Source organism: Symsagittifera roscoffensis, chromosome 7, assembly GCF_963678635.1.
Source record: "Symsagittifera roscoffensis chromosome 7, txSymRosc1.1, whole genome shotgun sequence".
Classification (NCBI taxonomy): Eukaryota; Metazoa; Xenacoelomorpha; order Acoela; family Convolutidae; genus Symsagittifera; species Symsagittifera roscoffensis.
The window spans coordinates 1,575,637-1,592,045 of record NC_087068.1 but is presented as its reverse complement, the minus strand read 5'-3'; the positions used below and the strand labels follow the sequence as shown (position 1 = coordinate 1,592,045).

At 35.7% G+C, this 16,409-nt stretch overlaps 2 protein-coding genes across 3 annotated transcripts in view; both read right to left on the bottom strand.

Moving 5' to 3' along the window:
* The window catches only part of LOC134851113 (potassium voltage-gated channel subfamily H member 6-like), a 31,173-nt gene extending 26,579 nt beyond the window's left edge, over positions 1 to 4,594 (bottom strand). Inside the window, exons 1-3 of one of the 2 annotated variants that reach the window (XM_063867047.1) lie at positions 4,525 to 4,594; positions 3,587 to 4,273; positions 2,500 to 2,708 (exon numbers count right to left, since the gene is read on the bottom strand). In XM_063867047.1, the coding sequence (XP_063723117.1) occupies positions 2,500 to 2,708; positions 3,587 to 4,243 (866 nt within the window). In that variant the 5' untranslated portion in view covers positions 4,244 to 4,273; positions 4,525 to 4,594. The remainder of the gene's footprint in view (positions 1 to 2,499; positions 2,709 to 3,586; positions 4,274 to 4,524) is intronic. The other variant, XM_063867046.1, reaches the window with a different exon arrangement.
* Positions 4,269 to 16,409, bottom strand: part of LOC134851326 (potassium voltage-gated channel subfamily H member 7-like) — a 415,470-nt gene continuing 403,329 nt past the window's right edge. The window contains exons 6-10 of the mRNA XM_063867359.1: positions 16,268 to 16,364; positions 14,572 to 15,134; positions 12,852 to 12,937; positions 4,525 to 4,600; positions 4,269 to 4,273 (exon numbers count right to left, since the gene is read on the bottom strand). Of these exons, the coding sequence (XP_063723429.1) occupies positions 4,269 to 4,273; positions 4,525 to 4,600; positions 12,852 to 12,937; positions 14,572 to 15,134; positions 16,268 to 16,364 (827 nt within the window). The remainder of the gene's footprint in view (positions 4,274 to 4,524; positions 4,601 to 12,851; positions 12,938 to 14,571; positions 15,135 to 16,267; positions 16,365 to 16,409) is intronic.

The following is a 16,409-nucleotide window of genomic DNA, read 5'->3' as shown; positions in this document are numbered from 1 at the left end:
AGGCTCCTTTTCTTATAACTTTCTCATCAATTAACTTAAGCGCAATGCTTGATCAACTTAAAAAAGCCAAAACGACCCATTTTTTGAGTAAAATTTTGGTTCCGAAATTCGCAAAATAAATTTAAGTATATTATTTCTGTTAAAATTCTACTCACTACTATAATTTCGTCATTTTTTCCGAATTAATTAAATCAGCACTGTTGATCATAACATTAAAAGGCAGACGATTAACCATTTCTTGCCTTCTTTAAAAAAAGTAAAATCGTATTGCAAAAATCTGAACAATTAAAACATAGCCAACTGACAGTTGGAAAAGAGTAATTAACGTAAGGAAACTGACAAAAAAACCAACTTGTTTGTTCAAAAATCTTCAACTTTTGAATTTCGAATAAAAATTTAGATGGCTTTAAAGCTCTTTGAATTTGCAGAACAATTTAAGATGAACACTTTTTTGGTTAAATTAACCAATTTGAGAAAACTTGATCAAAAATAATAACTTTTATTTCGCTGGGAAATATGATGATTAATTTCCGTTTTCAAAATTAGAAGTCGATCACATTTTTATGACCTTCACAATTACTTTTGCTGTTCGATAGTGGAATTTACCATCCTTTTAACAATAGAAATGCACTGAACTTAAAAAAATCCTAAGTCAAACCGCGAAAAATCAAAACTGAGCGTGAACAAACTTCAAGAGTTTTTCCTGAAAAAAAAATCAGCAAGACCTATCACTACGTTCATTACTGTTTAAAAATCAATACAAAACCGAAACAATAATGAATACAGATATCGAAGTTGAACTTTGTAAACACAGGCCAAACAGGAGCCTTGAAATGCAAAAAAAATGCCATACAAATTTTGTAGGGCAATGACTAGAAAAACAAAAAAAAATCAAAAACTTCCATTTTTTTTTTGATTCCAAAATAGCGCAAAAAACTCAGAAAAACTTAATTTTACCTGATTAAAACTACGTTTTTACAGCTCAAATTAAGCTATTGTAAGCTTTTCAGCTAATAAAATCAGCTATTGTAAGCCTGCTCGCTCGCTTTACTCGCTCGAAATTAGACCTAACATTCAAAGTTTCAAACCGGTTTTTCTCGACACTGGGAAAGGTGGTGCAAATACGACTGAAATGGCTTAATATGATATATCACTCAACTCACTCCGACTAAAACACACCCGAATAGAAAGTTCTTTCCCATTTTCTATGATCGGAACAAAAAACTTCTCCTTTAGACCATTCCGCGAGGCGGTACCATGAACAACCAAAAAAAACAACGATTAAGAGTATATCACCGGAAAAAAATAAGTTCCTGTGAATCGGGAAGTTTTTACTTATTTCATTGTTTACTTGTCTTAGTGCCAAGAAGCAGTTTACTTGAGGATAAAAACTTCAAAATTTAATATTCCTCCGACTCAATGACATGTGCAGCCAATTTGTTCTTGCTAAATGTAAATTAAGAATTTTTGATTCTCGAGCTCAGGTTAACCAAGTCAATTCGAATTTAAGGATCCCAAAACGGAATGATATTGTTTGTGCTTCTTTTAGAGTTGCAGTTTCGGAACAGCCATAAACTTGAGATTTTGCTGCTTTTCTCGAAATTTGTGAGCGGACCCAGTTGCACATTTAACTCCTATTTTCAAAACCAACTTCAGACATCAAACCGCCAAATAAAATCAGCTTTTAAACTCTTTCTGTCTTTCGCGAAAAAGGACAAAATAAAACCAGGGGACCAAGAACTGCCGCAGAGATCAACGAATCTCAATTCAGTTAGAAGTCAAAATATCAAAGAGGTTGAGTTCTGCACAAAGTACATGGGTTTTGGGATTTGTAAGTACCAACTAGAATTGTGCATTGGTTACATGGAAAATGTTTCCGGAAACAAGCTGCCATAGTATTTCCGATAAAACAGAGCGTAACCCGGCCTTGATCAATAATACATACCGACGAGATGCGCTTAGCGAGGAATTGAAGACATTAGTAACACCCATAAAAGGGCGAATAATTCGGAGAAATTTATGGAACCCCATCCGAAGCGCGCAGAACGTGGGACCTTACTTGAACCGAAAAATATCCGTATTTAAAGCCTGGTTAGATGCGCAAACGAATACTTGCATTATGATGTCTCGAAATTGATTTGGCTCATAAGCATTTAAGAACAAGAACATCATCATGCATACAAAATCCTTCTATCCTCTATAAAGTAACTGATATATAAAGTTCTTTGTTGACCATTTGCATTTGTACTTAGTTTGATATACTTTGCTTTTGTTTTGGCAAAGCGAGGGATTGATAACGCAATAGGTCAAAGCAAGGATAGGGGGAAGGGAATTTTCGATTGATTGAAATTATTATTTTTTTCAATATGTTTTTCCGACACTGGTTTCATAGTAACTTTTTCTTTAGCCATTGAAGTTCGCTGATAACCTGTTGATAAAACTTCATCTTATTTCTATCTTATAATTGAATTAGTCCTCATGATTCACAGAAGGAGATACCTATGAATAGAAGTGTCCAGCCGTCCTTGTTTGTTGGGCAGGACGAATGCGGCCACGTAGGGAGTGGATATTGCTGTGTATATGACCAGGATGAGGATCAACCAGTCCCAGGCTGCCTTGAAGGGCGAGTAATGCAGCACAGTCCAGGGGTGGATTCTCGGAGGCTGCACTTTGTACTCTGGCAACACGTCCAGTCCAAGAGACAGCACCTACACACATTAAGCGCTTCGTTTTTTCATTATCCGCCAAAAAAGAACCTTCCAAAAATTTCAGTTGACCTGGATTAAAACCTATATGCAGTTTCTCCGGTAAGTTTTTATGCCAGACATGCAGAAGCCTCACCTTCACATAACGCAGAAGCACCAATGATGAAGTGCCTCGAACCACTATATTTCACTATAAATTTACTTCATATGTTCAAGAGCATTTGACACCAAGCATGAAATTTGAAATTGATACTGAGCACCTCGATACAGCATATTAGCTGGTAATCTTGCAACCAACACCTATTACAAATAGCGGAAGAGTATCACGCTTAACCGAGCCGTAGCAGTCTCTCGTTGACTGCCATTTTCATATGACTCTTCGGGAGAAACAAATCAATTATCATTATTTCTTTCATTCAAGTCGAAGGACAAACACAAATTGATGAAAATAACACGCGCTATCATCATTCAAAAAATGATTGAATTATGGGCTGCAATTAAAAAGAGCGAATTAAAATTGATAAACACGCAATGACAGGCGCACAAGATGTTCTCTCAATATGCTCAGTTCAGTTCCGATTTGCATGCTAACAAAAGCTACAAATCAATGTTGATATGAAAAAACAAAAGCCAATCGGACGTGCTTTAAAAATAAGTAGAAGTAGAAGTAAGACCAAAGTGAACGATTTATGCCAATTTCCTTCAGTTTGAAAGCTCATTTCAAAAGCAACACTTTCGGTTCGCAAGTCTAGGGTAAAACCAATCAGATGTGGTAAAAGGCAGACAAACATTCAAAAAATTGGGGAGCACTTCATAATAATGTTGCAATTTCATTCAGTTCGTTTTAAAAACCAGTTCAGGCAATCGAGTATTCTTAGTACCGTTTTATTTTTAGCCTTGCGCTTAGATCCACGCTTAGACATAGACAGGTGGTGTTGTGGGTGTGACCAATTAGCAGCAGGGTCACAGACACCACTTGCCCCGCTGGAACAACTACGTTTTCTGCAGTTGTGCAAATCACCATTCATCCCATCTTCACCCGACACATCCATTGCCTCATTCATTACATCACCGATTACGTCATGGCCAACGAGTGCATCCGAATTGAGAATTCTCCCGACTATGAGTTGCGACATTCCCGCGAAAGTGGAACAAGAAGACGAAATTGAAATCAGTTTAGAGCAGGGGTTCTCATTATCACGAGGAGAATTTGCTTCCCTAGAAAGATTTTGTAGGTCGCTACTACTAATTGAATTGTCCAGATAGTCATTGCGGCCAATGAAAAAGCGGACTCCTTTGCCAGCGGTGGGCGACTTCCCACTTTCAAAAGAATCTTGGACGCCTTTTTGTCTAACTAACTGCCTCGGCTTCTTTTTCGTTCCAATTGCTATTCTGCCAATTGGATCTCCGGTTAGATCTGAGAACGCGTCCTGATATGCAGGCGGAGGCGATCTGGACCTAAACGTCTCGTTGGATCTCCCATCGGAACTCGAATCGACGGAGAGGTACTGGTTCGAAAGTGGACTCTGCCTCGTCATAGTTTCTGCTCCTTCCAACTGCGCGTTATGCTTTAGCATGCCACGAGAAAAGTCATTAATACTCAAAAAAGCTGCAGACAACAACAAGTTATTTTCAGTTTGTCACATAGTACGAGATTTGAATTTCATTCGGCCGGCTTTGGATTAGTAAGTTCAGTTCGCCAAACACAACAAAGCTAAGCTATATACTATTGTTCAAGATTCGCAACAACAGCATTTTCCAGTTAATGCAAAAATTATTTTATGACACTGATATTTACACAGTTGTGAATTTAACTTACCTGCGCAAATTTGTTTTTGACCGAGTAGCGGAAGTTTCGCAGATGATCCTCGTCGTAATGATCTGACTGTAATATTCTGAAAAACAATGAAAGGTGTGCTAAATTAGCATTAATCCAGAGACTGCTTAGAAGGGTGCTCGCACCTGTCAGAGAAAAGAGAACGCCTAAGCCTAGCAAGACGAGCGCATTAAACAAGTTTTTAACATCTTAGTGCATTTCCTTTCGTTGGCCCATAAAAAAGCAAAAGAACATATTCGAGAGGGGAAAAAGACCGACTCACAAGCAGTGCAGCTGTTTAAGGAAAACCTCAAGAGTACTGATAAAAACATACTTGCACTTTGCTCGGTTATGTCTCTGGACTGGGGAACTCAACATCCCTTCTTGTTACAAGCAGTGCGTTCAAACAGCAGATAGTCATAAAGTAGACAAAATCATCGTGAGATAATCAGAAGCGAGAAAAGAAAATACTTCCTGCGTTTCTTTTATTTACTCCATTCTGATTGGCTCACGATTTTGACTACTTTATGACTGCCTAGTTTTTGCTACGCAACCTTGCTGCAATTATCGACCAACAACTCACAGTGATATATTATATATAACTATTATAAATAGCTTCGTGCATGTGTGTAATCGTTTGTAACTAAACTCCTCCTAATCGGCTGAGCCAAAATAAATTTTTAAGTGAAAACCACACATTGTCTGCAGGACATAGTCTATTTTTAAACCAAATTAAAACTAAGGATAAAAGAGGTTAAAAAGGGCAAAAAACCGAAAGTCAGTGACTTCTACAATTCCTTAACAGTTCATTCCCATGAAATAATTAAATTTAACACGGGCATCTATATTGACAGATTTAAATTTATTGCATTTTGAACTGAGGACCTCTAAAACTAAGGCACTGAAAAAAATAAAATAATTGATGAACTCAGAATTGGTAGCAATTTTTTGTAACGTAGAGACTATTTTGGTAGTGGTTTGTTTTGGTAGCAATTTTTTGTTACGTAGGGACTATTTTGGTAGTGAGTTATTATTAAGCTACTGAGACCACGCTCAACTCAATTTATAGCGTAACGTTCATAAACGTCTTAGCGTAAATTTTAGTGTCCATAAACGTTTTGCATATAAACGGGAAACGGTACCAATCAGAAATCAAGCCGACGAATTTTGACTCGATCCCCATTAAGATGACAAAAAAATCCTTTGACATAGTTCTGAGCTAAAAAGTTTTGGAATTCAAAGTTAAAACCCATACCTCAAAACACCACAAACACAAAATTATTCTGCCTTCCAAACTACGCAAAGTTTCTGATTTGAGCAATTCGATATAAGCTGAAACGATGAAATCGAAAAGACAGAAAACAGCATAGCCAACAGAAGGATGGAACTGTAAAATTGAAATACATAAACATATACACTGGGATACAATAAATAGGTAGACACTTTGAGAAGATTTCACGTAAGATGTGATTTTTAAACGATTTCTATTCAAGCCGTGTTTTGCATGCAATTTCATTCTACAATTTAGCATTATGGTTTTGAATCCGAATATACGAGTTGTGGTTTTATGTGAGCTTGGCTGGTCATGGCGGAAAATCGTAGAAAAAGTTGGACTATCTCATCATTCGACAGCTGCAAACATAGGCGCTACGCGCAATACACCGAAGGCATAGAAACTGAAGCAAAAACCAAACAACTTGAACAACTAATAATTGAAGAATAACAGTTCTAGAACAAAAAATCGTACTAATACATGTATACACCAAAATTTTGCTATATCGAGAAAGAGCCTGAAATAACAGTTCTAGAACTAAAAATCGTACTAACACATGTATAGGTTAAATTTTTGATATATCAACGAAGATCATAAAATAACACTTCTAGAACTAAAAATCGTACTAACACATGTATACACCAAAATTTTACTATATTGACAAAGAGCCTGAAATAACAGTTCGTGAGCTAAAAATCGTACGAACACATGTATACACCAAAATTTTGCTATATTGGCAAAGATCATGAAATAACAGTTCGAGAGCTAAAAATCGTACTAACACATGTATACGTCAAATTTTTGCTATATTGACAAAGATCATGGAATAACAGTTCTAGAGCTAAAAATCGTACTAACACATGTATACACGAAAATTTTGCTATATTGACAAAGATCATGGAATAACAGTTCGAGAACTAAAAATGGTACTAACACATGTATACAATAAAATTTTGATATATTGACAAAGATCATGAAATAACAGTTCGAGAACTAAAAATCGTAATAACACATGTATACACTAAAATTTTGATATATTGACATAGATCATAAAATAACAGTTCGAGAACTAAAAATGGTACTAACACATGTATACGCTAAAATATTGCTATATTGACGAAGAGCCTGAAATAACAATTCTAGAGCTAAAATCGTACTAACACATGTATACACCAATATTTTGCTATATCGACAAAGAGCCTGAATAAACGTTGTAGAACTAAAAATCTTACTAACACATATATACACCAAAATTTTGCTATATTGACAAAGAGCCTGAAATATTGACAAAGGACCTGAAATAACAATCGTAGAACTAAATGTCGTACTTACGCATTGTAGATCAATTTCTATAGCTATAATAAAATACAAAAGATTGTGTTTGTATGTGTAGCAAAACGCCTCCTGTTTTACACCTAATACAAGTATACACAGACCAGTTAATTGAAACTACAGTGTACCTATTACAAGTATACACAGATCAGTTAAACTAAAGAAACTGTGTACCTAATACAAGTATACACGATCAGTTGATTGAAACTACAGTGTACCTAATACAAGTATACACAGCAGTTGAAATAGAAAAACTGTGTACCTAATACAAGTATACACAGCAGTTGAAAAAAAACTGTGTACCTAATACAAGTATACACAGACCAGTTGATTGAAACTACAGTGTACCTAATACAAGTATACACAGCAGTTGAAATAGAAAAACTGTGTACCTAATACAAGTATACACAGCAGTTGAAAAAAAACTGTGTACCTAATACAAGTATACACAGACCAGTTGATTGAAACTACAGTGTACCTATTACAAGTATACGCAGATCAGTTAAACTAAAGAAACTGTGTACCTAATACAAGTATACACGATCAGTTGATTGAAACTACAGTGTACCTAATACAAGTATACACAGCAGTTGAAATAGAAAAACCGTGTACCTAATACAAGTATACACAGCAGTTGAAAAAAAACTGTGTACCTAATACAAGTATACACAGACCAGTTGATTGAAACTACAGTGTACCTAATACAAGTATACACAGCAGTTGAAATAGAAAAACTGTGTACCTAATACAAGTATACACAGATCAGTTGATTGAAACTACAGTGTACCTAATACAAGTATACACAGCAGTTGAAAAAAAACTGTGTACCTAATACAAGTATACACAGACCAGTTGATTGAAACTACAGTGTACCTAATACAAGTATACACAAAAGTTGAAATAGAATAACTGTGTGCCTAATACAAGTATACACAGATCAGTTGATTGAAACTACAGTGTACCTAATACAAGTATACACAGCAGTTGAAAAAAACTGTACCTAATACAAGTATACACAGACCAGTTGATTGAAACTACAGTGTACCTAATACAAGTATACACAAAAGTTGAAATAGAATAACTGTGTACCTAATACAAGTATACACAGATCAATTGATTGAAACTACAGTGTACCTAATACAAGTATACACAGCAGTTGAAAAAAAAACTGTGTACCTAATACAAGTATACACAGCAGTTGAAAAAAAACTGTGTACCTAATACAAGTATACACAGACCAGTTGAGCTGCTGGCAGAAAATCATACAGTGACTAGCTAAAACTAAATGAAAGAAAGAATAGTTAAATAAATAAACAAAACACGTGATAAAAATAAACAAAAATAAATATGTACATACATAAATTATAAATAAATATAAGCAAACTAAACATAATTAAATAAATAGAAGAACAGATAATTAAATAAATAAAGATGAACAAATAAAGAAACAAACATACGCAATCACGTGACATAGCGCGATATAGTCCAGCCCACATGATAATTGATAACTGTGGACGTTATTTGTCGACACTTGACAACAGACAACATTAAAAAAAAAAACCCGTTACACGATACCATAACACCTTGACTAAAGTCTTCGGTGTAAAAATGCTTAAAAAAACTTAAAAATGGTGAGAACGCAGAGCAATCAGGGAAACCGATGAAATTAAACAAAAGAGATCGCCGACCAATCGAAGGATGGTTGAAAAATGACAGCACTCTATCCCTCGAAAAAAATGAGTATTGTTTAATAGTTCTAGCAAAAAATTGTTTAGTTTATGTCTGGCGAGAGCGTAGGAAACGATATGCTCCCGAAAACACAACTGCACGAAGTTCCAGTCGGTTTTCTTTACTGTTCTGGGGTGTATAGCAGCCAATGGGTGGCGTGTTTTTCCCAAAGCGCAACGTTTTGTACAGCTACTTCGTTTATTGATTTATTAGAGCGGGCGAGAACTGACAAATTGAGTGGTTACATACTCCAAGACAACAATTGTTCTATTCTTCGGGCTGGGATTGTCAATCAGTGGTTGTCAATCAATATTTGTCAGTGATTGTCAATCAGGTTTGTCAATAATCGGACCATGGGGTCATAAAGGAAGACTAGCCTACGTATAGTCCAGACTTAACTCCAATAGACAACGTTTGGGCGTATATGAAACGGCAGCTTAGATCCATGAAGATGAATCCCCAAAATTTAGTTGAAACTGTATTTTCTCTTTGGGAATCAATTCCAAATTCATTTACTAAAAATTTGTAAAAATTGTTGCCAAACCGTGTAAATGTCTGTTGCAAAAATCGGGGCTTCCCGACAAAATTTTGAAAAAAAGTGTTTATGAAAATATATTTTTAAATGAAAGTGTCTTCTTATTTTTTGTAGCCTAGTGTATCATGTTAGAGCTCTTAGAATTTCAAGAACAATTTATTATCGACACATTTGATAAAATTAACCCAGTATAAGAAAACTGGATCAATAGATAGATTTCTAATTCGCTGTGAAACTAGATTTCCGCTTTCGCAACTGGAAAGCAGAATTACCTAAATTCAAGCTGTTGAATTTGAATTGAACTCAAAAATTGTATATACTACCAAAGAGTATTCATGAATGTGTGATGCTTTCAGGGACGAATGTAAAATACACCAGAGGGGTCGAATTTTCAAAAAAAATCCGAAAAATTTGGCGACCTTTTTTTGCTCGATCAAAAGAATTCTCTGAGCTACCCCAAATTACAATAACAACCCAGTTTCGATTAGATTTTCTGTGCCGAGGACAATTTTTTTTAAAAAAAAGCAAACAGGCCAAAAAAATTGATATTTTTTGGAAAATGGAAGTTTTTTAGACTTGCTGCATTTGTTAGAGCATTTTGAGACTCTTCCTGAAAACAAATATATCAAGAGATAAATACAGATGCGAAGCTGCGCATTGCAAACACTAGCGAAAACACGAAAAAGTAGCTTTATAAGGTGAATTAAAAAGATAAAAATAATCCTCGAATTAGTAAGACGTTGCTAAATATGTTCTTCGAACCTCCGGCTTCGAGAATTCGAGTCTTACGCCCGGCCCTCTCGGCCATTAATGCTTAACAACTCGCAAACACTGGTCACAAATAAAGCAGCTATATATGCTAACAAATTGCCAACGCAATGCAGCTAAAGTGGCACCAAACTTGAATATACACAATTTTGCAAGCAATAGTTTCGAAAATAACAAACTGAACGCATCCACACTAAATTTGCATGTAATAAACTGGAAAGCATAAAGCCACCTTATGTATAAATTTTGTATTTCAAAACATTTCGAGATACATTTAGTTGTAAAATTTCTGAAATCGAGTTTTTAGTATTCTTATGTTGTTTGAAACAAATTGCTTTTTTCGGTTCATTTGATTAATTTAAAATGCATTAACTGTGTTAACTTTTTACTATTCGAATATCAAATCGCATGCTATCAAAAAGCCTTAAATGTGCCGCAGAAGTGTCACCAATATTTGCGACTTGGGTTAGAAAAAATGAAAAGTCGTAGTATAACACTAACGCTCACTGACGTTTGCTAGAGTAATAAATAAAAAATCACTTCGTTCTCTTTTTACACACAAAAGGTAGAAACTTATTCAAACAAAGGCGAAGCTGCGCCTCGTACCTATTGCAAAACGACTAGTTCTATCAGAATGAATGGAGAAAGTTGTGAAAAAAACATGGCCAGACAATAAAATGAAAAATCAGCATCGGAAAAACTAACCAAGCGGTAACGAAGCCAAAAATACCTGAGCAGAGAAACTCTTCAATCCAACTTTTTTTAATTAAAAACTAATTTTAAAAATTTAAATCCCCATTACCCTCAGAAAACACACTCGCACACAAAAAAAATTTCGCTAATCAAACGACAAAACAAAAGGCTACTAACCGATTTAAAATAAGCCTAAACCTATTAAGCCGGGAAAAAACGAAAACAAAAATTAACAAACCGAGTTGGTAAAATTGCAATCAACCCAAAAATGAGGAGAGCGTAATTTTTGTGTTTCGCTTAATACGAGCCAAAATTAGGTCATTAAGCCAATAAAAAAGGCCGTAATAAGTGGGGCCGAACAAAGTTTTTAGGCAAAATAAAAAAAAAATCAAATTCCAGAAAATCAAAACAACAGGAATTCTAGGAGAAAATCATAATCAAGTAGAAATAAGTCTCGAATAAGCAAACACTCGGCTAGGAATCGGATTCGAATCTGCGACTTGGCAAATTTGAGTCTCACGCACTAACCACGGATGCTTAAAGTCCTCAAAAACGCAGCTACATATGCTAATAAATTGCCAATTCGAAGCAGCAGAAGTAGCACTAAATACAAAAAGACACAATTTTGCGAGGTATAAATTGGAAAGCATAAAGCCAAAGTATGGAGAAACTATGCATTTCAAAAGAATTCGAGATACATTGACTTATGAAAAATTTGTAAAATCAAGCTTTTTATCATTATACTGATGTTTGAAACAAATAACTTTTTTCGGTGCATTTGATGAATTTAAAATGCATTAGCTGTGTTAACTTTTTACTAATCAAATATCAAGGCACATATGATATTATACTGCTACCGCAGCATACTGATTCAAAAGTGCCATCAAAATTAGCACTTTTATATGCGACTTAGGTTGGAAAAAAAAAAGTTCGTACTAATACCTTTTGCTTCGCATCTAAGCAGACAAAACATAAGAAGACAATTAATAGGTCGAAAATTTATTTGAAACAGTATATTTCCCGTTTGAAAAACATAGGTCCTGATCAAATTGGAGCTCAAAACCGTTGCCGACCCAGGCGTACTCGTTGCGAACATAGCCAACGTGTTTCTTCAAAAATCTTCAACTTTTGAACTTCGAAGAAAAAAATGTATGACCTTAAAGATCTTTGAATTTGCTGAGCAATTTATGATAACTTTTGGTTAAAATTAATCCAGTTTGAAAAAACTGGATCAATAGGCAAAACTTTTATTTCGCTGGGAAATCTGATAACTAATTTCCATTTTCGAAATTAGAAGTCGATCATGTTTTTCATGACCTTTACAATTTTGCTGTTCGATAGTGGAGTTTGCCTTCCTTTTAACAATAGAAATGCACTTAACTTCAAAAGAAATCACATGGCAAACCGCGAAAAATCAAAATTGAGCATGAACAAAATTTAAGACTTTTTCTTTAAAAAAAACCAAAAAAAATCATCATGACCTATATAAGAGTACTCATTACAATCATTACTCTTAAAGAGGCTAAGATTGCCCGGAACGCTAATAATTGGAATTCATCTGGACTCGTCACTACGGTAGACGAGTCCAGATGAGTCCTGTGAACAGTTATTTACGGGAAAATACCCGTGCTTGCAATACCCGTGCTGCTCGCAAAGGTAAAAATCTGAATTAAATAATTAACAAATTACAGAAAAACTTGCAGTTGTAGTATAAAGCTGGTTATATCACAAGATAAGTCTATGACATGGTGTCATTTCATTTTCAAGAAAATGAGAATTTCAGCCTGCACGTGACTCTGCACGTATTTCTTACAAATTTGTAAGAAAGTTATTTACAGGAAAAACCTAAGTGATTGAAACCATTCTTTCCGCTATGGTTAACAAAAGATCTATTTTGAAATTATCTGGTAAAAAACTGAAAATTGGAGCAAAGCGAGCTGTCTTTTCCTATCTGCTACTATAAATCAACTCGGAGGGCTTTGAGGAAAAGTTAGTACTCACTGAGACGTCGCTTAGACTGGGTGCTTTGCTGTGCTTGCCAATAGACAGCTGCGATACTGCACGAGTGAGAAAGTCCGATTTGGGCACTGAAACAAGAATCAATAATTAAAGGGGCAGATCGTCGCGCATTCAGATTCAGCGGTTTTTACGCACAATACAAAACAAAAAAAACATCTAGGATAATTTTGGGCTTTCGACTACTTCAAGTTTGCCAGCTAAAATTTAGATCTCGTCTTCTTAAAAAAATCGGTCGAAACAGGTAACTATCCTAGAGCAATTTTCCAAATAAACAACAGCAAAATAAGTAATGAGACGCTTTTGTCGGAGCAATTAAAAAAAGAAAACCTACCTATCTTTTAAAGAGAATTAAGAAGCCCTTACCGTTTTTGGTTTGTTTACGGCCGAGCAAAGGTGGTAATATTATGAGACGCATTCCTGATTGAGAAAACACTATGATCAATTCAGTCATAAGTAACTCTATTAATAAGGACTCAGCTATTTTTATCGCTGTTTTATTATATTTCACTGTCGATTAAGGATCAAATTTTTGCGGTAAATGCGAACAATCCAAGACGTGAATACGTTCAACGTCGTAAAATCGGTAATTTGGCCCCAATTAAACCGTGCCAGTAATAATACATTGCAACCTGGTTTAAATTACAAATCTTCAAGTTTCCGCCTTTGATAGCGGTTATTATTAAATTCCAAATTGTGGTCCGAATTTATATTGTGAGATTACTTGTGCCAGCCAGACAACTATAGTACTATAGATACTGTCAAACAAAAAACGAATACAGTTTTGCAAAAGATCAACTAATTCCCAATTGAGTAAACTTACGCTGAATTTTTGCAGAAATAAATAATATTTCGGATGTCTTTTATATTAATTCTGAAAATTATTCCTTCTCAAACGAAGCGTAATAAACATATGTCATAAAAAAAGGAAATTTTGAACATTCCATAAAAGTGGCAACTTAATTTCAATATCTGCTATTGTTTTTCAGATGTGACACAAATTAATCTAACCATAAAAACCGGACGGGTCAATTGGCCTGTTATAAACCCTGAAGGTATTAGAATCCAGAAGTATAAGATTCTAATTAACACTGGCATAGAATGGGGCCAGAGGGTGTTAACTTGACCAAATTTGAGCAAGCTGAACAAAAATATTGTTCATTACTCCCAGCGTTATTTTCAGTCACTTCGGGAGATTTATTTTGTTCACAATCTTGAGGTGATTTAACATGGGCATAACCCTAGCACAGATTGATCGATGATTTATTCAGGAAAGATTTCTTGTTTTGCTAGCCGCGCTTGGACTCAATAGAAACAAAGAAGGAGCTGCTGGCTGTCAATGGCAATCCAGATATTGAGAAAATTGCAGCTGGTTCAAATTAGTACCCTCAGGGGTATTCAAATAATCTATTCCAAATGTCCACGTATTACTTAACCAACAATTATCAACACTGATTCAATTCCACGTCGTCAATCAAATCCTACTTTAAGAAATATCACAGAAAATGGAATCGCTTCTTGGATACAGAATCTTGCGACAACAATATCAGTCTTTTCATTTAAATTTAGAAGCGGTAAAAATGATCAAAATTTACACAAATCATTTCAGCAACATCTCAATTTGTTCAAATGGAACAACTCACAGGGTCCAAACTAAAAATTTCAGAGCCAATCAATAAACTTTTGAAACACAAATTGGACTTACGAGGTAGAGTTTGGGGTATTAGGTTGACAAAAGACCTTCGTCGTTTCTTTCCTTTTCCAGCTGACAAGTGATGCGAAGTGTTGTCCTCCATGGCCGATTCAATTGCGTCTGTTGATGAACAATCTCCCCCCGCAGTTTCCATCTTGCGCACGGGGTGTCTCGTAGGCACAGGCAACGTCTTGCTACGGCTCCTCATTTGATCTATCACAGGCTCCTGATCCGAGTTCACACAACGACTATTCGAGGGTCCCCCCGACACCGGCGAGCTCCTGTTCAACGAGTCTTCGTTCCCATGTTGGCTCGAAATAGTCTTTCCTGTTTTGTGATTGCTGTCCTCCACGTTCATTCGTTCGTCCGGCGACCACTTCCCAGTTTCAAAACTCGGAGTGGTGACGCTTCTGTTCCCATCTAGAAGTGGTCTGAGCTTCACCGACTCCACATGTGAAACTTCCTCCGAGCTGTTCGCTTTTTTATCCTCGTCGCTGTCAGCATTTGTGACTGAGATTGAAGTTTCTGTTATGACGTTGGATGGCGGGTACATTCTTGAAGAACCCATCTGATGACTAAATTTATACGAGCAAAAATTGCCAAACGGAGTTTTCAAATCGCAACAAAAACCAAAAAAACTTGCAAACGAAAAAAATTCCCCATTACGGGATTCGAACCCTAAAAAGTTAGTTTTGACAACTGTTTTATATTCTCCTGCTTTCTTCCATACCATTAAGCCAATTAAGAAAAAACCGAAACCAATAGGTAAAATCCTTATTCTGCTGGGAAATTTAAAAAATGAAATCCAGTCGAAAAAACTCTTTCACGTTTCATCACGCAATTTTCACTTCGGCTATTGAACAGCGTAATTTTCCTTCCATCTGGCAAATGAATGAATTTCAACCCACGAAAAATCAAATTTGAGCGTAATCAAATTTTATATTTAAAAGCACACGAAGTAAAAATAAATCTTCACTTCATTCATTGACAATAAATTCCATTCGTTGTAGCACGCCATTTACAGTTTTGCTGATTGAAGTGAAAATAAGCAATGAATGAAAAAAAACTCAAACTTTGCGCCGGATTCGAACTTCCGACCTCGGGATAAGGAGTCTCACGTCCTCGGACTTGCTCCAAGTTCCATGAAAATAAGCTGACACAAGCTACCAATAAAGCAGCAACAGATTCTAATAAACTGCGAATGTTATGCAGCAAAAATGCCGCCAAATATTCCTTAAACTAGTGCTAAGTGCGGCACTGAACATCCGACCAGTAGATTAGGAGTCTCATGTCCTTCCATCTGTGCTGCGGTCGCTTCACGATCGTCAAAGACTAGTCACCAATAAAGCAGAGAATAGATGCTACGATATTTCTAATGCTACAGATCGTGATTATAGCAAAAGAGCCACCAAAGGAGCAATTTTATTTTTACAACAAAAAAAATGATTTTTTTACCGCAGACCATAATTGTGAAGTAAAAAAAGTAAGACACGCCCCCTTTCACCCAAACACATGCCCTAATTCATGAATACTTTTTCTCGCTATAATTCTTGAATCTTAACGATTTATGATAACTTGTATTGAAAAATTGTCTGTCGTAAATGTTCTTTCAGAATGTCTAGCAGAAAAAATTTACAGAAAACAGAAACAAATCTTGAATGCACCAATTCCCAGACCGATGCAAGAAAAACCAGGCTAATCAACGTACCTGTGATCGATAGCAGGGGCATGTACGACTGAATTGGACCGCTTGTTAGCCCAGTTGTTGTTACGTGTGGTTCGCATGTTCGGCAGTTTGCTTTGTACTGAAATGAACAAACTCGTCAAAGTTGAATAATACCAAAAAATTG